Source organism: Pyxicephalus adspersus, chromosome 1, assembly GCF_032062135.1.
Source record: "Pyxicephalus adspersus chromosome 1, UCB_Pads_2.0, whole genome shotgun sequence".
In the NCBI taxonomy this organism is placed as follows: domain Eukaryota; kingdom Metazoa; phylum Chordata; class Amphibia; order Anura; family Pyxicephalidae; genus Pyxicephalus; species Pyxicephalus adspersus.
Genome location: NC_092858.1, coordinates 30,052,919 through 30,078,812, shown reverse-complemented (window position 1 = coordinate 30,078,812; position 25,894 = coordinate 30,052,919). Strand labels below are relative to the sequence as shown.

Below are 25,894 nucleotides of genomic sequence, written 5' to 3'. Positions count from 1 at the left end.
TGCCTGTGAAATTTATCCACCCGCAGTGTGATAGCTGTGTGTGTGTGTAAAGTCTGCTTGTCATGTTCTGCAGCCTAACAACTCATTGCATTCAATCCTTTAGATTTCCTAAATTGTTGGTTGTAATTACCTAAAATTTTTAGGGTACACAGAGGAATTCGCATAGCTACTAATAACCAACATTTCTTTTTTTAATTTCAAGAATTTCAAAACATGGGGGATCAGGAGTTAAAAAACTTGTGGAAATTGGAAGATTTGGGTTGCTGTTTTATAAGAAAGTGCACCTAGGAGCCCAAAATTAAAAATGAAAATTAAGGACCCCCGGGGCCACTTACATAGTAGGAAGCTTTGGGGTGAGCCCCCTAAATATTTTACCTACCTTTCACCAACTATAATTATAGAATTATAAACTATAATATTATGCTGCCCTTTCTGCTTCTGTTCTTTGAACCCCAATTTATCTGGAACAGGGAGGTGCAGGAAACTGAAAATGTAGGTACAAGTGGGGAACAGATGTCTAAACCTCTAAAATTTTACTAGCATGGCATCACTGGAACATAAAAACCTCTGCCCATCAAACTTTCCGCTTCCCTACCTTGAACCCTAACTGGTGGCTAACACCCCCCAAACTTTCATCACCATGGCATCATTACATAAACTCTGCCCATCAAAACACACTGCCCTCTTACCAATGACTTACCAAACCAGTACCTAAATCCCAATTTCGTTTTGATGGGCAGAGTTTTTTATGTTCTAATGATGCCATTGTGATAAAACTTTAGGGAGTGTTATCCACAGATGTTCCCCACACATTTTCAGTTTCCTACTCCTCCCCATTCCAGAGACATTGGGGTTCCAGTGCTAGAATTGGGCAGTAATGTGTAAGAGCAATGCGTTTGCCAAAGTAATGAAATTTTAGTGTGGTGGTAGTGGTGGGGGTTATCGAAAAGTGTCCCCCACCCCCTTGCAGCTACATTTTCAGCTTTGTACACCCCACCAATCTAGGGAAATTGGGGTTCAAAGAAAAGAAGCAGACGGGGTAACATAGTATGAGAGTTATAGATTTGTGAGATAAGTATAAATTTAGTGGTATGGTGGCAACTAAGTGTTTCCTGTGGTCCCTGAAAATCATTATGACATACAATTTAGGGGATATGAAGGTTTATACAAAGAGAGCTGCAAGGCCGAGGAATGTGACATGCAGCATTTACACACACACTGCTCTGATGATGTCATTACACACGCTCACTGGGCGGAGACATTGTTTACACAATGTGTTTTTTTTTTTTCCCCCCACAAGACTCGGCAAAGCTATGAGAGGGGGAGGGACAGCCTGTGTCCCGATCTCATCCTAGCTGTGCCCTTCCCCCTCCGCCTGGCTCTAATCGGCTATCAGCGGAGAACGGAGCGGGCAGAGCAGCTTCTCCGGGGTCCGTTCAGAGCTCCTAAAAATGTGCTGGGCGGCATAATCACAGCAGGTGGGCGGCCCGCCCCTCAAAAACAGGCTGGGGAGAATGATGGCAAAATTTCCAACCCTTGAAGAGTTTTTCCCGCAAAACATGTCAGATTTAAACAAATATCTGGCTAACATCATTATGTGTTGCCCAACTATGGGTTCTTTTTTTTAAATAATATGTATGTATTGCATGCACTTTGACAAAATTTTTGAAACCAAAGTGTAAAAATGCTTTTTATATTGTATTTTTTTAAATAAAGTATGTTTGGTGAATTTACCTACAAATTATATCACTGAACTCCCCTGCTTCTTTCTACCCCAGTATGTGGGGGTTTGAATCTTTTCTGTATTGGTAATATATTTCTGGGAGGTGGTAGAGTCTAGTTTGAATATTTTTTGGGGGGGCAATTTCTTTGAATACAAAAACAAAATGTTACTTTTATGCTTGTTATGCATGCCGGCTACTGACCTTGTTATGGTTTTCTATGGTTACAAGTTTAATATAGGAATGTGGACAACAACTTTGTACACCAAAAAAATTACTACTCTTGTTATGTAAACAAACCGGTTGCATGCTGGATATGGTTTACACTGTTTACATACAACAATATATAACAATCTGAAATGTTACCTCTTTAATATTTTGAGGAATGGGTTCGTTATAGATCAGCTCTCCACACACACAGATACATGATTTTCTAAAAATAAAACATATGCACATTAAAAAAAAAAAAAAATATATATATATATATATATATATGCACTCATGAAATAAGTTATCAAAAGGTATTGTGGACTCTGCCCTCCTAGGGTATAATACCTGGATATTTTAAATACAAAACCAATCTCATGCGGTAATCAGGACACATAACAGGTCTTTTATAGAAGACTAGAGTAAGACAAATATTTTTAGCAATAAAGCATGATGACCTGGCCTAACTATTTAGGTAATAATCAACCAGCAATAAATATGTAACCTAAATTCTGATTTTTAACAGCGGTAAAATTACTAAGGCTGGAGGGTCAGCATAATAACCAGACCACAAGTATTTTTAAAAGGAGATAAGCAATGGCAGCTTACATACACCCATCATAAAAGGTTTATGTTAAGTGAGCAGATTTTCATTCAGTTTTGTTGACAAACAAAACAACCAAAAGGTTCAAAAAGCAAACATACATCCACATTAATGTTAAATATTTATAGAACTGGGCAGGTTCTTTAGCAATTATGTAACCAAAATTTCTTGGGAACTATAGATTGATCTTTTTTATACATCCACAAACTTGTGCCACCTCCTCTTATGCCTCTCAATTTACCTTTTTGTGTGTGATCCTCTCCAGCACTTCCATCTGCCCAATGACCATCACTCCCCAGCAGCCTGTTCTGTGACTCACTCAGTGGTCTGGCTGGAAAAGGCTGACTTGGCCCCATGCTGAAAGAAAAACAGAAAATATAAGTATATATTTATGTAATGCGATGCATAGAAACATTTGTATTTAATAAAAGATAGTATAAAAAAGGAAACTAGTAAGAACCTCCATTGTGTAGGTAAGAAAGTTCTATAAGGTATAAACCCGCTGAAACATACTGAAGAAAGGTCACATGTGCCGGAAAGGTTTGGACCAAGTGCTAGCAAATAACACTTTCTGCAGTACAAATACATTTTGTGAGCATGACTTGGTTGTGCATGTTAATAGATCTTTAAAATCAGACTGTGCACTTAAAAAAAGTCCATTATAGCAAGACTAAATTACCCCACTCCCATGGCAAAAGAAACAAAACATGTGGAGAAAATTTGGAAAATATACTTACCACACACCAAACTTACCGCAATCTCTGACATATAGTTCTAAGAACACCAGATATTCTAAATATTACAAAATGTTACAAAATTTTAACTATGTATATTCAGAACCGCAGTGCAACTCTTTATAAAGCAAGCAGAACAGAAGTGACAGCATTGTCACCCCACATCAGGAAACATTTTATGGGGCAACAGTGCCTGGTATGATTTTAGGAGGGCCACAAGAAGTGAAGACTGCTATCTTCAGGAAGAATTTAAGAAAGGAAAACTATCCTATGGTATTAGGCATTTATAATATGTATAATATGTTCCATGCTAATGTGGTTTCTTAGTCAATATTATTTATAGACCTTAAACATCTTTTTACATTTTTTAAATCCAGATCACTTGTCCAACATTTTTCTCTTCCAATCATGATCTGTATAACACAATTAATATTTCTATTTGCATTAAAGATCAAAAATCTAAATTTTAAAGTAGTAGAAAATACTTACTGTTTTGAAAGGTCATTCTGAACTGCTGCAACATTTTGCTCTAGGTCACCAAACACAAGGCGTGTGGGGAAAGAACATCCATCGCCCAGGCTAAGACAGACAGAAAACAGCTTGAAAATAAGTTTCATGGATCACACCGATTATTACGGTGCTTATTTTTTTTTTTTTATTACAAACTTACCCCTCTCCCACTCCCAATTTGACTGACTTACCTAGTAAACAAAGGCAGCAACCAGTACTTCTTTTCATCCCCAAATACTTCTCTCAAATTCTTGCTAAAGCCCAAAGAAAATCCATCTTTTTCTGGTCCTGTTCGGAAAAACGGGGCACGAAATGCCTCTGCAAAGGGCAAAAAATTGAAATGAACAAACACATAATGAACATTTTCAAAACGAGGTAAAATGTACTGTAACCCTATGTTTACAAAAGTGTAACATTTATAGTTTGATTTATTTTTCAATTGTTTTAAAAGAATTATAGGCACTCACTACCCAGCCCATGCACAACACTCGGAGAACAGACAGGGCTGTATTTACCAAATTTGCCTTTGTGGGCCAGTGCAAAGGTCAGTAGGTTTAGTATCAAGGAAAAAATATTTAAATTTTTGTCAAATTTTATCAAGTAAACTGTGTAGGGAAGGAATAAATACCTTTTTTATTCAGTGTACCAAATCTCAATAGAGGTTAAAAATAGTTCTGCATATAGGCATATGGCGGTAGTTTTCATTTAAATAATCATGTGACACAAATGGCAGAGCTTGTAAAAAAAAGTGCATAGTTACTCTGGTGTACTTGCTGGGAGCACACTTCTATACTTTACAAATACTCCTAGAGTGTTATCATACACTGCTATGACATCAGTTATCATTACTGTATATTCATATAGCCATGCAAAACATTTCACAACATATGTTTTGCTAAAGATAAGATGCTGGTTAACCACTTTTTATTTCAGAGTTCTCCAGACAGAGGAAATGGAACAAAAACAGATTTTTTTTTGCTTTTTTCATAGGCTGACCACTACAGTAGTAGTCACAGAATAACAAATAGGAATATATACAAAAAAAAAAAAAATAAAAAAAATAAAAAAAGCAAGAACCAAGCACGTCCAGGTTTTTGACAAAATAGAATCAATAACTGAAAAAATGGAAACACTAACAATATCCACTGAAACCCATGGCATAATAGGAGAATCTGCTACTGATTGGACACATGCAGCAGGGTATATATGAAAAAGTTCCACTACAGAGGAAGCTGCCTAGATGTAAAACATGAGATTGTGTAAAAAAGCAACCAGAATAACACTAAACCAAAGCTCAGTGGTAAAGATCTACACCTTAAAATAGAAAAAATGTTTGCTAAGCACTGTGCACCATAAACAAGTGTCATTTGCTTTAATCTAAAATGGTCATTTTTGTGGAAAGTTGGTTATTAACAAACTTTATACATTGAGAATTGGACATTCTGCATTGTACAGCCAAATTGGACATTCTGCATTGTACAGCCACCAAACAGCTCCTATTTCCATTTTTTTCTGACAGATGAAATTAGTCTGACACTTCAACAGCTGTGGTTTACTTCATCCTATACTTTTATCTATGTTCTGTGCTTTTTCTCCAATTCTGTATAAAGAACTTAAAAAAAAAAAATACACATCACTCTAATACATTACCTATAGTTGATCTGTTTTTTGAAACCAGCCAGCAATGATAGCTAAACAGGGACAGTATGCTGATGAAGAACATGGCTGACACAAAGAACAGGAAAAGGACGTGGAACTTTGCACGTGTATCCTGTAATTCATTCTGAAAAATAAAGAGATAAATTATTAACTTAAAGATGAATGATAGTAAATAAATAATTTGCCACGTAATAACACAAGAATGAATTTCACACAAACATATAGATGGAACATTTTCAAATTACACTTTAAAGGGGCAGTTATGTGCATATACAATCATATTTTCTAATCTGTTTCCTTTGAGATTTATTAGTTCCTAGAATCTAATATAGAAATAACAATCTGGACCTAAAAAATGGAAAGAAGTATCTATTTGGATACTTTGAGTTTTATTTTTAAATTTCCAAAAAGTGGGTTATAATTAATTACTAAAAATCTACTGATCCACTTTAAAGAAGAACTGCAGTTAATTGGGGAAACAAGCGGTAAAAAATAAATAAAAATGAACTAACATTTAGTCCAGTATCTAAAACCGTAAAAATATGTTTGTGCCCTCCTTCCTATAACATACTGACGACTGTAATGAAAATAAATTAGGGAAGTGGAGCCTTTTCCTGCTTCCCTGACAAGTTCATGCTTTAAACCTGCTCATTCCAAGAAGGAGATGGGTCACATGGTGCTCCTATGTTTTCCTACATGCACCTGCCTTTTAGGTAAGGAACCCCTATGGGTCCACTTGTACCATTGCCCTCAAAATGTAACCTCCAAACTGTGCCCAAAAAGCAAATGTTCCTTATTCTTTATTTGTACATTTTTTATGGGGAATGTTTAATGCCGTTTACCTGAAGCCTAAATTAAACAAGGCAAATTCTAATAACTCGTAATTACAGTGTGCATAAGCAAAGTGTTGGACAGAATATCTGTTTTGTGGGCCAAATGTTATTGTAAATTGCAAAATACTAATTTCCTCTCATCTCTGAATATAGCTGGGAGGATTTAGTGACACGCAAATTAGTAAAAAACAAAACTGCCATTCCCAGGATTCCTTGGCATTACATTGAAAACCATGTGTGTAAATGAAGGGTCAGCACTTGTACTCACATGAAACAGATGTTAAACAATTTTAAGACCTCAAAAAGGAACTAGAAGACATGGGAAGCCATCATGGCTGGCACAGCTACATAAAGGGTTTTGGAGACTTAAACTGCATACACACGTGCATCGCGCAGTGCTTAGTCGTTGGAAAGGATCGTGAAAGATTCTTTCCAACGACTAAGCACTGCACGATGCATGAACCATTCTGCTCTATGCAAAGGGGAGGGGCTGCACGCTCTTCCCCCGTCCTTTGCATTATGATCGTTCGTCGTCCAAGGATCCCCCAGGGTGGTCGTTCGGACGATGGATGACGGGTGGTGTACACACGCCAGATTCTTGTACGATATCGACCCCAAGCCGATTTATGGGCGAGAACCATTGGACGTGTGTATGTAGCTTAAAGTTGAGCTCCAAAGTAATTACTTAAAATTTATACTAACCAACACAATTGCTTTAAGAATTTGCCTTATTTTATTTTTACTTTAAAAAGTCTGCCTGCAACAGCATTCCAAATCCTACATAGAGATGAATGGTACCAGATATTAAACATATCTGAAAATAAATCATACACGCATTTTATGAGTTGGAATGCATACAAATGCACCCCAAATACTTTCTTCCCCTATAGAAGAGCATGTCAAATACGTATGATGCATTTTCAAAGCTGCACTATTGGTATTTTACAGGGACAGTTATGACAAAAGCACTAAGAGTTAGAGTTCTTCGTCAAAGTGAATATGTTTCTGTGCACCTAGGAAAATCTTTACTGAGAGAAAATGGAAGTTGTCATTGCCAATTTCTTTTGATGCTGGATAAATGGCTGATCTAGAGCTTTAAAGAGATGCTGTTGATTGCTTACAAAAGCAAGTATTTTAAAAGTATTCTTGCAGCATTTGTCCTTTTCATAAAATATTTTTGATTTTTTTGCAATATGGTTTAAATTTGCCAAGAAACTCCATCCACTTAAGAAACAGTCAATTCTATAGTATAACCACAGATCTTTTTTCCTCTTCTCACACCATAACATTCCCTTCTGGGAGTGTCTAATCTCTGTCTTGGCTGGTCCAGCTCCTCTACATCTCCCCTACTCTTCCCTAAGGGTGACCAATACAGAGTGTTACTTGCATGACAGTTCTGAGTTTTCTGGGGCTGCTGACATCTCATCCAAGATGGTGGCAAAAGAGAAGTGTCAGGGTTTTTGGAGTCTACACACAAGGCTTTTAGAGGTAAATAACACACACAAAGTATGTTAAAAATATATATATAGGAAGATTGCTTTTGAAATTAATTGTCCAGCAACAGGATTTCTTCAATACCACAGATTTAAAGATTAGACTTGACTTTGCATTATAAATGTACATGCCTCTTCCAGGTCAGTAAATTAGTAGATACATTTTTTGTCAGGGTGTTCTCAGCAATGACAGACCCCATATTCCTGTCTTTACTTTTCTTGTTAAATTGATATGAATCAGTAGAGCCTATAATCTATTTTTCAAGGAAACTGCCCCTTTAAAAATGGACAATTTGACATGTCAAACGTTGACTATAAATGCATTGTCATATGGATTACACTCCTGGCCCCAGTCTGTAGGATACATGGCCTGCGTGCTGATGACTCTTGTGAAAACCTGTTAGAATCTTGGAATATAAGTGTGATCATCTGTCCTTTAAACCAGTATAAGGGAATCTTATACTTGGGACGTGTGTGTATGATAAAAACTTATTACTGAAAACCAGCTGCTTCCATGTATAAGGACAGTAAACGTTAGCTTGATTACACATGCCAATCACAACTACATGTATTTAGGTAATGCATCCAATATTGTTAGTGTTGAGGTTTAGGCAGTTGGACCTAACTTTTGTTTGGAGTGACACCTGTCAAATAGACAGACATTGATGAGAAAACAAGGAAACAGAACAATAAATGGGTAACAGGAGGTTTTATCCCTTCCATACTTTATATCCAAGACAAGAGAAAAATGTTTTGCCTACAGTTGTCTTTTAAGTACACAAACTATCTTTGTACATGTTCAAAAGAGAAAGTGATACATTTGTACTACAAACTACAGGCACAGGAGGTAAAGCCAGATATATGCATAATGCCTTTCAATGCAGTTTATCACATTCACTATCTACACACATCAACAGAACAAATTCTACACACAACTTTTCTATTGCCAAATATCCCCAATCTGTTCCCTTGATATTCCCAAAAAAGGTGGAACAGCAATTTAGGATTGATTAGTAATAAGCTGTTGAACAGTCTTTTGGGGGTATTTGAGAAATGGGTTCATAGATCCAGCTAGAATGGTTATCATCCATCGGGACTGAATTTAAAAATGCCAGAAAAACCTGCAGAATGGTATGGAAAGGATTTTAAAGTGTAGTGTTGCCCAAATCAGTGAAGACCGGTATTATGTATGCCGAAGACAGCAAATACAATTAGATGGCTTATTCAGGTAACAATGGCAAAATGCAAAGAATAGAACACAATAGGAAAGCATAAGAAATTAATTCTGAGTGGTTGCTATAAGGTACAAGCAATTTGCACATCATCACTGTTTATATTGCCTAAGTGAATAGAGTATTAGAACATATCAGCAACCTAAGGAACTGACAAAGTTATTTAACACAGTTACAATGTCTTCACAGCATATGGATGACAGGTACACTTTAAGAACTACTTCTTTCAGGAAGATTGGATGAACATTAACAGATCATTGGCTGGATATTTTACCTGGGGACAAGAATCTTCAGATTTGCTGCGGCAAAGCTTTACGCAAACAAAGACAATTCATTAGACACGTCAATGGTTTTATCAGCAGATGGCAGTATGGGGAAGAAATGGACACACAGGGTGATATATGAGAGAGACATACAGAATATAAGCATTCCAGGTGCTGCAATTAGCATACGCAGCAATAATTACAATGTGTTGTCCTCTATCCTAAAGTGAAGAATAAGTCCTTGTTTTTTTAATTTGTGATGAAGTAAGGAGTTTAAAAATTTGTTTAAGGAAGGCTCTAGAACGGAGTTTAGCATTTTTCCCAACATCCTGTTCTATGGTCTGTTAAAAATTTTAAGAAATGGAAATGTCACAAAGCAACAGGAAAACAGATAAAGGTCACCATGCAATTCCATTTCTGAACAATTACACTGAACTATGACTGGCTATTTGGGCCCTAGAGAACTAAGTGTGTTGACCACAAACATTCCATTATTTTAATGGCTGGAGGATGTGAGCAACATAGAGAAATATTATTTAGCATATACTGATAATGGAGGACATAATTTATATCTTACTGAACCTGAGTGCTAGTACCGAGTCCCAAGAATAATTATTTGCAATTTAAAATGAACTATTAGAGTATCTGGGTGCTGGTAAACAGAACAGTGATAGGTGTCACCTGTTATACAGGCGGGTTTATTCAATGTGCCTGGTGGAAATTATGCATCTGTTAGATCAGATAGGAAATACAACAATACACTAGATAACAGAATTACTTGTAACTAAAAAGCAAGAATGATAAATATATATATATATATATATATATATATATATATATATTTATTTATATAAATATATAAATCCCGTAAAGTGAGCATTTATGAAGTTTCCTGAAACATTATGCAGCACTAAAATGAAACCCTTACCGTCCAAAAGCGAATGAAATACTGCAGTACTGTGGCAGCAATGAACAGGCAGTACAGCAAGGAATACATAAGGAACAGCAGGAAGAATTTGTAATTGGAAAATCCCACACAGTTATTCACCCTGAGTTTAAAAATAAGACCGGTTAAATCAAATAACAGCATATAATAAACACACACAATGAAACAATCAGCTGTACTTACCAGGGGCAATGATGATCCATCTTCAGCACACACCTGCAAGACACATTTCAAAGTAAGATAATACCAGAGGCACAATGAATGTGTTCCCTGAAAATAAACAGAGTGAGGAAAACACCTGTGTCATGGAACATTTTGTTGTTTGAAAAATAAAAGCTACTGTAGTGAAAGAGAAAATGCAAGGCATTATGCATGCTTTTAGTGCCTCATGCGGCTTTGAAAGTCTCATATTAGATGCTTGGGAGGATCCAGGCATTGTGTGGCTTGTATACAATGCTTGGGTTGTGTGATACCTGCAGGCATAGACCAGTGGTACTGCATTTTTTAACTGCTGATTAGATAAGATTTTCTCAAACATCAAGACAAAATTACTATATTTGTTGATATCCAGTAAAGCAGCCTAATTGCGGTGCTAAACAGCTAACTATTCTACTTGTGCACTGAGGTTACCTGCAGTATACGTACTGTTACAAGGGGCGACAGTACATCCTCAAGTATTTACCTAGCAGCTCTCTAATCTTGGCCTTACTTCCTGTATTGGACCACCAAAGCAAGGGTCCTGCTGATGAATTTGCAGCTTTGCCCTGTTCTTTATCCAATTAATGCTGCATCCATCCTACTTTTACCACCAATGAGGAGGGGCTGGAGTTACAATGCTGATGGTCAGAGGAGAGGGAGAGGCATCATCGACGCAAAGAATCAGAATTTCTAACTGATAAATTAGGAAATGTTACATTTTCAAAAGATTCAAAATTTATATAGAACTTTACATTGAATCAATGAGAGATACCGGCTGGTGTATGACCAGTATTACAACTAATGTGCAAGGCAGGAAGAAGAGTCAGAATATGTTAAGATACATACATACACTTTAAATGGGCCCATTGCATGTACTAAATTAGGTTTCACATGGCAAAGTATCAGTGTACTGTCCTATTAGGAAAACATTTCATTTCTAGGAAAGAGGAATAAGGACCCTTATATAGTTTTCCTATATGTAAGTGGTTTTCTAGAGAATATTTAAAAAGTATAGAGAGACTTACACATCGCAGGTTGAACAATGATGGCATCGGTCAGGTTTTACCAGCTGACATCTTTCACAATACCTGATCGCTATGGTAAAAGAAAACCATAAATTAATTAATGTCCAGCTTGATATTAAGGTGAACACTATGATGGTAGCTGATAAATAAAATAAAACATTTGACAAATGACCAAACAAACAAATGTACTTCTGTCTTCCAACTGGACCCCCACAGTGCCCATGCAAAGTCAACTTTCTTACAGCCAGAATTTAGATAGCCAGAGGCATGCCAGTCTTCTGTGTGGCAATGCTCAGGCCTTTTCCGCTAAGTGGCCAGGCATTGCATTTTGGGGATGAGCAGGTAGGGAGTAGGTGAGGCCACTCAAAAATAAACTCCAGAGAGACATACAATACACAAATCATTGCACCTATATATTAATACATCAGATTTTTATTTGCAAAATGCAAACTGTGTAAGTGCCTGTATTTAACCTAGCGTTAGCCACTTTTTGTCCTGCAGAAAGCCTGGAGTGTGAGAGGAAGCAGCAGCAAAAGGAGTTAAATTTATAACCTGAAAAAAAGCATGCTGATAGGAAAAGAAAGCAGAGTGACAGATGAGCACATCACTGTGCCAACTCCCCATTCAGGGTCTAGGATCAGAGTTAGTGGGTTGTATGATGCTGAGCATCTAAAGGCAGAAACACTTTAGAAGAAATATTAGTACTGAAGCTGAATATTGCACCAAAGCTGTCTCTCCCTATTTTATCTTTTAACAGACTATTCATTTTATTATGTATTTTTGGATGGACTTCTGCTTTACTAAAAGCTTTGGGTAGTGCTGGATGAACACAAAACAAGAAGGTGTATCAGCTCATGATGACAGCTAAAGCTGGTACTTAATATAATTGTTTCATCTAACAACTACTGGGACCTAACTTGCAGTTAGGTAACTTTCATCATGTAGTTTATCATTTTGTAAACTGCTTCTAGAAGCTGAAAAACTGCATACTGGTGAGCACCACCTTCTGCTACCACATGATGCAGATGTGCCGATATACACTGGATCACAAGGAGATGACTAGAATCATAAAGCCTGATTTGAAAGCACTGTAAAATGGTTTTCAAATGAGGCTGCAATGAATTAGGTTGAAGGCATTATAGCAGTAGCAGTTCACTGACGTAGACAATGTGTAATACCCAAGTAATGTAGTATAGATTTATTGCAAATTGTGACACAATGTTATAAAATGTGAAAGATTAAGGTTTACTACATATTCTTTGAGTACATAGCTCCATAGGGAGCTGTGTTCTCCAAATGTTTAGCGATCAATCATTCCTGCTATCGATTACCTGCTAGTAACTTTAGATGAATGATCATGCGAATAAAGTCTCTTGGGTGCCGCCAGCCTTTCTGTACGGAGTTTTTAGCAGGAGATTACCATGTATATCTTTTCAGATATCATTCTTGAAGTTTTGTTCAACAATCACATATAAAACTTAGGCACTGGGGGCTGTAACCTTTTTCCGTCCAGCTGTTCAGATTGGCATTCATTTGTGGAATAGATGAAGCTTCTAGCAAAGGGGTGAAACAGCGGCAAAGATTTGAAAGTCTATTGTATGGCTGACTTATCCTAATGAGTAAGATTCTATTGTGACATAATATTATTAGAAAATAATTTAGAAAGCTGTGCCCAAAAAAAGGCCCATAGAGGGCAAAGAACTACTCCCCAGAAGTCTTTTTTCTCTATGACTGATATATCGTGCCTTGTGCTCTACTGTGTCAGCCATTTTGGTACAGACATGGTTTTGCTTCCAGATGTCAGAACTTTTACCAAGAACAACAGTGAGCTAGCAGATTTTTAGCTATAAAGGAAGGTTCCAGCTCCTGGCGCTCAGCCACTGGTACTGCAAGTGTGGGTTATTAAAGAACCAGCATCTGCATATTAGACAGCTGTCACATGGAGTGATAGCACCACTTACTGCTGCCTCCTATATTCTCTATAGGGCCGCTACCAGCAGGGTACCAACGAGGCACCTGTCTCTTGGCATGAAGCACTGCAACCTCATGGCAAGTGTGAACATAGCCTAAAGTTGCTGCGGTACCCTTACATTCAGAGAACAGAACTGTTTTGTTTCAGGGGGAATTTGCCATAAAAAGAAAATCTTCACTTTAAAACAGGTCCACTGTAAGCACAGATCTATAATGTTTGCCATACATGTATTAATACATCGATTCGATAAAATGACCACTTTAATACTATTCAAATAGTCGAGCAAATATAGTGATTTTGGCATCTTTTGGAAATAAAAATGAAATAATAAATGCATGTATGGGCACTATAAGAAAATGTTTGCATGGTGGTCAGACCAAGAACAAGCTATAACCACGATCTTACATCTGTAAGTCCAACACACAGAAAAAAATATTATCATAGTTATCTATATTTCAACGGATAATTGATATCACAGACAGGCAGCCAGACAATATTGGATAAAAAGCACAGCCGCTTCTGTCAGAAATATAAATGGCTGTGTGTATGAGGTCAGTGACATCACAAAGTGTCATGCAACACTGCAGCTGTGACACTGGCACAGTCATCTCTCTGTTCTGCTTTTACTTGATGTGATGCCATATTCTGCAGCTTACTCAGCTCTACATTGAGCGTATTATGCCTGGCACTCTTGTTATAAAACTAAAATCTGCATCCATAAATCAGATACAAAACCGTTATTTGCCAAAAGACAACTAAATCCCATAATGAAGTCTGCACTATTTGTATTACACTACAAACAACCATACCATTGTAGGCAAGTAAAAGCTTCAAAAATAAAGATATTTTATTATGACGCGTACTGCTTTTAGTATAGCCAGCCATAACCACAGGTATTTGTTTCTGCAGCCAAGTCCCTAAATATTTGGGCCAAAATTTGTAGTTACATGTGGCCAACATTCAATATTGTATAAATAAATCCATCCTATATTTATCCAATACTGAATTAAACTGACTTGTGTACAGTACCAGAGGTTCTATGAATGGGTTGTATTATAGCACACAATTTTACAATGCAGCCTGCAAAGCATCTGACTGATACTGCAGTGTTATAACCGACTTACTGCAGACTCCCAGCCCTGCTACAGAAAACGCAGCTGCAGATTTCACATTAACTAGTTTATTTATGTAAGGAATCGCTCCACCCTGCTCAGCTTCATGGTTACTGGCCAAACATATGACGTTCTCTGCTAGGGGGGAATCCCCAAGACTATAGACCTCAAGGTCCCATTAAAACATTTTTAGAGCTTGATACTATGTGCTCAGCCATTATTACCATCAGTATATTGGATCTGGCTGAGAAGCGAGAGTTTTAATGACTCTAATGCATGCAAACATTGTAATAGCTCACTGCCTGATGTCAGTTCAGTTCCTTCACACACATCCTAACAACTGTGAAGATTGGAAACAAAGACCTTTTCTATTTTAAACACATACGCCAGAGGAGTGCCGGAAAAACAGCACCCCAACTGTCAAGTATTTCATATATGGGACTTCCACTGTTTTTGTTTCCTAAAGCTTATTTACTTTACATTTATAGTCATTTCATAGATTGTAACAATTATTTCAGTGTATAATTCTATCTAGGAGCCCAACACATGACAGTATCTCACCTTACTCTGAACTGGGTCCTATGCCACTATAGGTTTTGCACCATATATCCCAAACATATGTAGCAAGCAGATTCACTTCCCTCTAGTCTCTTTTTGAGAGTACCAAATTTGCAATGCCTATCGCAGGTGATGCCTGTAAAAAGTTTTCATTTAAATCCCATGCTACGATGGTACAAAAAGCAATGTAATGAAGTATGCACCGTTTTGGCTGTTCAACTCTATAGGTCCATTTATAAAGCAGTGAATCTGACATTCACTGAAACATTTCCTGGTGTAGAATCTTCCAGGTTCATGTGTTTCAATGGAAGTAACTGATTCTCCACCAGGGACTGTTTCAGTAAATGTCAGATTCACTGCTTTATAAATAAAATTTAACTTGTCATCACTAAAAGCACTGTGGCTTATATACAGTGATGAACATTCAGGTAATTCTGCATTTTTTTTTTTTTTTTTAGCAGTCTACAAATTTTTTCCTACAGCCGCTTATGACTATGAAAACATTGCACAATGTAATGGAAGCCAAGTGGGTCAAATAGCTGGCAGTCCATTCTTAGCGGAGATTGGGTATGCAGTCAACTATAAAAACTGCAGTAAAAAAAATGTCAGTTTTATTAAGTAACATAGAAATGAACCAAATCAATTAAATCTCATAAGTCCTCCTAGTTCCAGGACACTAACTAAGAACTGCCCTGTACATAAAAAGACAGGTCCACTCCAGCTGTCATATCACTGACCCAGAACAAGCATGTAGCAAGCAAAGCCTAAGTAACCTTGCTACAGGTCAGTGACAGAGAAGGTGTTTAATTAGGAGATTGACAACAACCATGTAGCTATTGTTTTTAGAGGTTTAGGTCAGTAATAGCAGCCTCTATATAGTATAGATTTCCTTTAAATTATTATGAAATATAATGATCCACACTGACTCAGTCAAAGGCAGGACCAAGAGGAAGGACGCACCTTTTGTAGCTGTTGTGGTATAGATGGGTAAATCTTTAGCAGCTTTTTTGAGGATCTCCTGCTGGAATTCCTGCCTCTCCTCCCTCTCATACAGCTCCTTGTCAGATTTGGATAAACAGAACTGAAATAAAGACATGGGATAACATTAGGTTGCCCACTGTGGAAAGTAAACATTATACTGTGTGACTAACACAGATTAAATAAAGTCAATAGTGATAAGTCAACACCTGCTCACAAGGGGCAGGTAAAGGTACACTGCGTGTAATCAGCAAAAAGTTACTGACCATTAAACAGGCACAGCTAATCAGCTAGCAGACACAGAGCTTAGAGCTTGTAATTCCTTGTATGATATTACTGCTGTCTGTATTATAGGAACACTGCACCCAATGTTACATGTCAGAGGAATACATTGCCTTGGGAAAGGGTGGGGACATCTAGTTTTGGTTGTTTTTTTTTCTTTGTTTTTTTTTTTTTTTTGCAGTGTTTTAAATAAGCTGAAGCTCTGATGTTACTAACTAAATGTTTAATCTCATCCTAAACACCTTTTTCAACTACACAGTAGTAGATAAAAATAATCGCCAAATAATGCCCTAACGTTGGATCCCCAAACTGTCCCGGCAGAGATCCAGGGACCTTAAACAAAAGATAAAAGTAGATATGTATGTTAGGTTAAGAAGAAATCCTCAAAGTACCCGATTGTTTCGGACTTTGTGTATGGCCAGAATTAGGGCTCCACTACTAACACGAGTTCATAACTGAACTATTACTTGGTGAAGAGCTGAAAACTAGCTTATCACAGGCTTTGTTGCTAGTGGAAGAATATGTGGCCACCTAGGGATGAATATTTGCCAAGACCTGTATAGCTGGTTTCACTATTTTAACCTCTTATGCAGACTTACCTCTTTGGTTGGGCTAGCTGGCCGTGCAAAAATTGTCTTCCAATAGGACCACACAAACATTATAAAAAACAGGTGAAAAAACACCAGGTAGATAGCTAGAGAAAAACAAAAACAATATAGGTAATTAAAAGGTCACAAATTAAAGGTGTATGTTTTGGTGCAAAAAATCAAACATATTGTCTTAGAGTGCTAAATAAGAATTAAAGGAGTTTTAAAGAAAACCCTAAAGACAACCCAGTGAGACTTTTTTCAGCCCAATAACCTGTAAATCACATGAATTTATCATTAAACTTACCAAACTAATAGCCAATATTCTCCATCAAAGGAGATTACTGATAAAGTTTTATATGAGGCTAAATTCAGGTATACTGCTACATTAAAAATACGTCATAATGTCTTACTACAACATTAGCAGAAAACACAACTATTGTAAAGCTACGTACACACGGCAGATTTTTATCGCCCGATAATCGGCATTGGCCAAATATCAGGGGAAAATCTGCCGTGTGTACAGTCGGTGTCATCCATCGTCCGAACGACCGTCCTGCCGGATCCACGGACGATGGACGACAACCGATCCTAATGCAAGGGAAGGGGAGAGCGCGCAGCAGGGTGCCGCTCCGTCGCTCTCCCCCTCCCCTCTCCATAGAGCATGAACGGTGCTGTATGTACAGCACCGTTCATGCATCGTGCAGTCCCTTGTCGTTGGAAAGGATCGTGAAAGATCCTTTCCAACAACAAAAATTGCAAGTGTGTACGCAGCTTTAGAGGAGAAAACATGGCTGATCCCGATTAAATACTAAATGTAGAAACAGCTTTTTAGTTTGCAAACTACAAGGACAGAAGAATCCCACATTCCTATTCTATTTTGATAGTCTGCTTGTGAAATATCTATTTTTAATGTTATCTGCTGAATACCCAGGGGAATTTTTTTTTCAATAGTATTGATTTCTATAGCAAAATCATAATAAAGAATATATAAAATAGTGTGGGATTGCATGAGAAAGATTTGTGTTGTGTTTATATTGAACTGCTTCACTTTGCACAAATCCACCCAAAAAAATGGTATGGTTGGTATGGAACCACAGTAAAGGGATTTTCAAAGAACAGCGTGTCAAAATCTTTGCTATAAAAATAACATGGACAATGAGGGGGATATAGCCCGGTTTTACAGCTATAGGTGGAATAAAGATGCATAAATACAACAGTTGTAAACCCAGTGAGTACAGTTGGTGTACAGGTGAATGGCTCACTTAGTAAATTGGAGGTGGAGTAGGCAGATGTGTGTATATACAACACTGGAAGCACACTACTTGATGCACAATTTGGTGAAATGGAATTAGCAAAAAGCTATATAAAAAAGAAATACAACCTATGAGGAATAGGATTTACTTACCCTTTTCAGTGTCTGAATTTATTGTAACTGCAAAAGAGGAGAAAAAAAACAGAATTACAAAAATTTGTATTATCATCCGAAAAACAACCGAATAATCTAACTTCTATAGTAAATAAATAATGGCATCAGCTGTCGGCTGCCAGTTTTTGCTTTTTTGGTGATCAAATAGAGCTCCAAGTTAAATTCCCTAAATCGTATGCCAATCCAAAATCTATTCTCCTAGGTTTATCTGGTTATGCTATTTGGGCTCCATTCAAAACAAGAAAAGGTTTCTACTTTATAGTAGAGAATAGGCACACAAGTTTGCATCCCACCAATCACTAACTTGAGACGATATTTGCAAAGATGATGGCTGTGCTACAGTGATACACTGGGACAACAAAACTATATTCCAACAGTTTGCTGATATAGGTTACAATTCTTAGCTGACTAAAATATTTTTATATAGCACCAACATATTACGCAGCGCTTTCAGTCCATAGTCATGTCACTAGCTGTCCCTCAAAGGAGCTCACAATCCAATGTCCCTACCATGGTCATATGTATTTAATACAGTCTGCATGTTTTTGGAATGTTAGCGGAATCCAGATAACCTGGAGGGAACCCAAACAAACATGGGGGGAAACCTGCAAACTCCTGCCCGTGGCCGAGAATCAAACCTGGGACCTGGCGCTGCAAAGGCCAGAGTGCTAAGCACTAAGCCACCGTGCCCAAGATATTTTCTCACGTACACATTCAAAAGCCCTGTGAAATAAAACTAAAGCTTCAATGCAATATTTTCGTTACCTATAAATCTGAATGATGTATTTTTGTATTTCACCAAGGTAATACTATGAGTCTCCATGTGCATCAGACACTGCCAGGTTCTTACTCCTGCAGACTCTTTCAGATGCTAGATAATCGGCCTTGCAGGCATAAGTAACTTTCTATAAAATGTTCATATACATTGTATTCAATGCACTCCAGTAAATATATGGCTGTGATGTTTAGTTGAAATATGTAATTACAGCTGCAATTTATAACATTACTATATAGATGAGTGACACAGAATTTTACATATTAACTGTTCGTGTGGATCTCATGCCAAGGAATTTCCTTTTCCTATAGTTACTTAGCTTAAACTATAGTTTTCTGCATCCTAGGCAAGATTCTGAGAGAATCTCTTATCTCCTACATATCAAAAACATACCAGCACTGCACACAAGCATTATTGCAAAATTTGTGAGCCTCAGTATTCCCAGATTCCCACAAGAAGGCTGTGAAGACTATGAAGGGATGTTGGAAGCCAGGGTGCAAGTTCATTTTTGTAAGATCTGCTTAAGGATCTGCGATTAGAGGCCATTGATCTCTCCATACAATTTATTACAAATACTAAACTGGTTCTCTGGTTATGGGGGTTTCTTTGTGCCCTATATAACAACCCATCACAACCTGTTATTTTCATAAATGAAAACATTTCTTTGGGTTTGTGTAACGAGCATCAGAAATAAAGTCATCTTCTTCACTTGGCCAACACAAAGTTATTGTTACAGAGCTGCAGTTCAGCAGTGACATTCCCCAGCACTTCATAACTTCCTGAGCGGGTATAAATCACAAGCTAACACGTGTAATGTGTAATGCTTATGCAATCTAAAGTCATTTTATTTATTTTTAAAAATGGTAAAAAGGTCAGGGTTTATCCATTGACATAATTGGTTTGAGGTTATAATTGTTATATTTTATCATGCCAATGGTAGCAATTATCTAATACGACAATTATGTACTGTAATGCAGTTAGGACCAGAAATGAATAGTAATTAATGGTTTCACAGACCCCTTACAATACATAACTATTTGTTCATTTACACTAAATTGTACAATTCCAATGTAATGTGTGATAATAGTTTAGAGTTTTTATTCAATATATAAAAACGGGTGCATAGAGATATCTTCACAGAAACAAACTAGCTCAGATATCAGACCTGGACCCTGCATGAAAAAAAGCAACAAATCTAATTGTTTGCTAGAGGCCAAAATTCCAGTTAAACATTCGTTCATTACTCTGACCACAACATGTGAATAATGCCCAGTAAATAAAATACATCCTAGGGGTCAATTGTGATTTCAAGTTCATATTACAAGGAATCCTTTTATTGTATTATTTTTATTACGGGCCTCATACACCCATTGTTTGGTTCTTATACCCCCATGTGGTATGGATACCCCTGGTTAAGAAAACCTGCTCCAGAGAAGATTCTTACACAAATAAGATTTCTTGATATTGGAACATTGCACATGTTTTATTTTCTGAATTCCTTTCACTACATTAGGTACTTGCAGCACCACAAAAGATTACAAGGTACAGAATCTATAATAATAATTATAACGTTCTGAGTAAGGAGGAAAAGGCGCTACCTAGTCACAAGCCTTCTGCATGATGGCAAAAATCAGTCTTCCCCTGGCCATTAATGTGTATACAGAACACATCTCTGCACCTTCCCGACATCCTGCCTCAGCAGATCTGACAGTTTGTTCTGTCCGACTCCAGGCTGAGACACCTGTCACCTGTCTGATCACATCGCGTTTCACATCAGTGGCTTTTCTATTATGAGATTCCCGTTAGACAGCCTCGGAGAAGGAGATCAGTAATATACAGGAACATAAGCATTCAGTACGATATTATTATCCATCAATTCCTGCTAATATCCCTAATTAGTCTCAGCAAGCCTTCCAAACATATAAATTGAGCCCTTTGAGCAAAAGAGAAGATATGTTGTATTTTGTGCTAAATGTACATGAAAGCAGGTTTACATGTATGTTCCCCCCACGAGTGTGTGTATATAAAGTGTATATTATGGTGGGAAGTTAACATATATATATATACACACGGTACAAATTTTTTATTTTACATTCTATACACCTATTTCTCTCCTCTCTAAAACCTGCACCTGAATGGGGACACCCTTGGTAAAGAAGCTTTGGAACCGGACAGGCTGGGGCACCAAATTCTGAAAGAAAGGGAATGCGGTCACCCATACATGGAGACAATGGGTATTTCGAATGGCTTCAACAAGGGTGCACGAGGATAGGATTACACGAGAACTAGTTGAAAACAGGCCCTTTGGATAATAATGCAGCAATTGGGCCCATCTCTTTTCTGCCATTAAAAGACTTGCCAGCTGAAAGCAGCCTGGTTGACCCCACAGACAGGAAATCATTGGCCAATCTGGCAAAAAACAAAAACAAAAAAAGGGGCAACCATCATCTCACATCTATTCTAAAAACACACATTACTCTGGACCATGTTGATGAGTGAAGTGGTGCAGAGAGCAAACCTCATTTATGTCTGCATGATAAAATACGCTGTAAACCAAAAAGCTCACCTCGTCTTATAGAAAAGAACATATTTACATCTTGAAAGACTTCCAAAGCCCAATCAGTTACACGTAATACAATTAAAGGATAACTGGCTTTACCATATCCTTGGATACGAAGCAACGTCAAAAGGTAACCACCTCTTATCTCTGCTTTTCCTTTCCCTGTGCTTTGACAGCTGTCATCACATGCCCCAACCAAAGTCAACATTGCTTTCCTTGTTTTCAAGCCATTAATGTTGGCACTATACCTACAGAAAAAGACTGTGTAAAATGAAAGCATAAAACGGTTTCATTCAATGGTTTTGATGCCCAGAGCCATAAAGAATGTTGTATCTGATGAGCTGCACTCATGTCATCACCAAGACCATAAACTATAAACTGGGATTATTATCATTTTTATGTATTTATGTAAGGCTAACATATTTCACTGAGCTGTATATTACGTAGGGGTTGCAAATGACAGACAGATACAGACACTGGAGGAAGAGAGGAGCCTGCCCCAAAGAGCTTACAATTTTGCAAAATTTAGACATTGTCTCAAACCTTGTTCACAGATGTCTTCCTTGGTTTGAGCCTGAGACTGCATGCAGACACAGACCCCCTAAAGCAATGAGCAATCTGTGCCTCTAAGGTCAGCTGAAGTGACACCAATGGTCTTTTTGGCTGTTAGGGTGACATTTATCACAATGGCCAGCAATAAAAGGTGACTTGAAAGTTTTTTTTTTTTTTTTAAAGGCTCCCAACTCTGCTCTATTGGACATGTCAGTCAAGGTGTATATGTTTAAATATGAAGCTGTACGTGGGTGGCAGCCCCTGTATTGTGAGCCAACTCATCAGTAGCTACCCAAAAAGAGCCAGGTGGTTGCTGAAGAGTGCAGGGTGGTACACCCAGCTAAAAGGGGCTGGGAGGAACACGATATAGATATACAAGGGGGTGTTGAGAAGTTCCTGGCTTTGCCCCCATCCACATGAAATAGAAAATGAGTGTGGGGGCATATGACAGCCTAATATCTTATTATGTAACTGTGCAAATATCAGGTCTTTGCGATTCTTGAAACTTTTTTTTTTTTTTAGTGAGAAGCTGTGATGGCAGTGGCACAAGCAAGTTGTACGTCGTTGGAGTTACGGGCCGTCATGAAGTTTTTGTTTCTTCAGGGAAAGGAAGGACACTTCTCCTCCAGTGTTTGTGACATCTCAGTGTGAATGTCCTTTGCCGACTTTCTCTGTATATGTATACACACACATATACATACCTATACACACGCCACAGTATTTATATAGAGAATACTACTGCTTACTGCTGGTGTAATTGGATGGAAATTATCCAAGTATATGTTTCATTCTGTATGGTTCAACCTAAGTATATGTAATTATTTTAAATAAAAGGATAATAATTAGTATATGCTCAAAATGAAACGCATCTGCACGTCATGGTTTTCTGAAGCTGTGAAGGTGAAATCATGTGGTCATTCTATACGGGGCCTTTAATAAATGTTATATTTAAAAGCTGCAACTTGTATTTTAGGTTTGGAGTCCTTTTGATTACTAATTAAATGAGCAGGCAGTGTTTATCCACCAGTAAAGACTATCCCACCCTCTTCCAGCCATCCTTTGGCTTCTCATCAAACATTGCAGCCCCGCAGAGCTGATCACACCAGTGCGCCGCCACACATACCCTGTCATCATCACACCCAAGAGCCTGATTTTCAGAACTTGCTCCAAGCAAAAAGTCTGTACCCCTCCCATGTGATCGTCCTACAGTACAATAAATGCTTCTTGCAATTCCAAGATTTAAAGAGCCTGAGGTTTGACCAATATTTCATTTTCTAGTTAAGAGACCTTTGTAATTATGTACTTTTTTTATACAGCCCACAAAATTTGGGTGCGCTGGTTAACACCATCATGACCAAAGCGATCCTACTCAGAAGAATGGGACTGGCTCCTCTGCTTATTTCAATGACGGCTACAAAGTGCTTGGGCACTGTGTAAAGTTTCATCACTCTCTTGGCAGTGCCCTTTTCAGAAGGGTAAAAATGCACGAGTACAGGAACATATACACTGCTCAGAAAATGAAGGGATCTCTAAAATCACATAACAGATCTCAAGCTTTACTGATATACACTGTGTCCTCTACTCCTCCTGTCTCACTCTCTGTCTTTTGCAACCCTTAATTAATAAACAGCGCTGCGTAATATGTTGGTGCTATATGAATCCTGTTTATTATTATTAGTAATATTAATAATAAATTGTGTAATTAATTGAGAACAAAATGGTGCAAGAAAATCAACGTAGACCAAAATCATTATTCACGAAGGGTTGGATTCAAACTTGTACTGAAGTTCATGCAAGTTCGATCAGCTATTGATTTCAGGTTTTTTCTTTGATTTTTAGTATAACTCAGACTCATTTATAAAACTGGGAATCTGACATTCCCTCAAACGTTCCCCAGTGGGAATCATTTACTATCATTGAAAGACATGGACCTGGAAGATTCCATGTTTTATAAATAGAGCTAATATTGTGGCTCATTACGGTGTATGGCTCCACAACTTTTGATGAGGGTGTGAATGGTGCCCTCCGAGATCTCCCCTCCTAGACCTGGACTTCAGAACATCAAAGAGCTCCTAGGGGGTCTCTGGCACTATTGGATGTACTGACATATGATATATATTCCCAGTTAGCTTCCAGAGGTTCTCGGATTCAGGTCTGGGAAATGTGGTAATCGATCAATAACATCAATGCTTTTCTTCTGCAATAACTGCCTATATGAGGTTGGGCATCATACCCAGGCAGTGTGAGTCTGACAGGCCTGAGGACTTCATCCTGGTACCTAACAGTAGTCAAGACATCATTAGCTAGCATGTGCAGCACTCCAAGGATACACCACCCCCACCATCACCATCACTAACCCAATGGCAAACTGTGTCACATGTGCTCAGTGTAAATCTACTTTCGTCTGTGAGAAGGGTTCCTATGGGGAATCTGTAAAATCTAAATTTTGTTTGCAAATGCCAATCAAACTGCACAATGCTGGGTGGTGAACACAGGTTCCATTACAGGATGTTGGGCCCACATGCCACCCTCATGGAGTCTGTCTGACAGTTTGTTCAGAAACAGGTCAGTGTTCTCCCCAGACCTGTTTAGCTGGGTGCACCCCCTGGCACATTTCAGTAACCACCCAGCTGTTTTTTATGGGTTGTTACTAACAGTTTGGTCACAGTACAGGGGCTGCCATGCATATAACATTTCTTACCATTTGGCTTGAAAAATTTCTGGGTTGAGCACTGCATGTCTACAAGTAGCCCACTGGAAGCAATCTTGTAGGACTCTGGCAGAGTTCCCTTTCACACAAAGAAGTGTAAAGGCCTGTCACCTGGTATTCCCTCCATGCTTTTGAGACTGTACTGGGAGACATTGAAAATCACCTTCTGCTGGCATGCATGCATGTATGTATGTATGTATGTATGTATGTATATGCCATCCTGGAGGACCTGGACTACTACTACTAATGCAACCTGCAGGTACAGCCTCATAATGATACATTACCAGCATGTAACAAGGGCGATAGCAAGATGCAATATTGATGAAAAAGCAGCCATTAGAACAAGGTGAGAGAAAATGTCTGTAGTAGTTTGGTTTGCGGTTGTCCCTCTTGTGCCCCTGTTGGTTTCATTTGCGCCAAAGAAGAGATTATTTACAATCACTTTCCTAACTGGACAGATTGATACCCCAGAAGTTTACCAGACTTGGCGTTGTACTGTATTATTGAGTATTGTGTATTCAGAACTAGCAAAAAGCCTGAACACATTGGGAACAAAACAATTGGAACACCAAGTCAGGCCAGAGATCTATGACAAATCATAATTAGGCGTGAACAAACCAAAAAAATATTGTAATCAAGGTGTAAATCAACCAATGCTTTTTTTTTTAGAGCCAAAACTGTTTACACCCCAAGTGAGTTTTCTTGAAAAGCCTGCTGTGTGTTTGTGCATTAGATGTTCCCCAGCGGTTGCTTCTAATCATGATTGTACTCCAGAGATAATTGTTGAAAACCCTCCTGAGACTTCTACTGGTGCAGCGTGCTTTCTCTGTAATAGACTCATGATCGTGGTCACATTCCATAGAAAAGTACAAAGAGTAATAGATAATGTGGGATCTCCTGTAACCCACAGCAACTTCTGCAATCACCTGAAAATGCTGAAATACTACACGCCTG

At 38.0% G+C, this 25,894-nt stretch overlaps 1 protein-coding gene across 1 annotated transcript in view; it reads right to left on the bottom strand.

The window, feature by feature from the left end:
• ZDHHC20 (zDHHC palmitoyltransferase 20) overlaps nt 1-25,894 on the bottom strand; it is a 47,307-nt gene that overhangs the window by 5,400 nt on the left and 16,013 nt on the right. Inside the window, exons 2-12 of the mRNA XM_072404995.1 lie at nt 18,323-18,349; nt 16,927-17,021; nt 16,028-16,148; nt 11,426-11,495; nt 10,386-10,418; nt 10,185-10,305; nt 5,427-5,559; nt 3,968-4,094; nt 3,756-3,845; nt 2,774-2,889; nt 2,088-2,154 (exon numbers count right to left, since the gene is read on the bottom strand). Coding sequence (XP_072261096.1) covers nt 2,123-2,154; nt 2,774-2,889; nt 3,756-3,845; nt 3,968-4,094; nt 5,427-5,559; nt 10,185-10,305; nt 10,386-10,418; nt 11,426-11,495; nt 16,028-16,148; nt 16,927-17,021; nt 18,323-18,349 — 965 coding nt within the window. The 3' untranslated portion in view covers nt 2,088-2,122. The remainder of the gene's footprint in view (nt 1-2,087; nt 2,155-2,773; nt 2,890-3,755; nt 3,846-3,967; nt 4,095-5,426; nt 5,560-10,184; nt 10,306-10,385; nt 10,419-11,425; nt 11,496-16,027; nt 16,149-16,926; nt 17,022-18,322; nt 18,350-25,894) is intronic.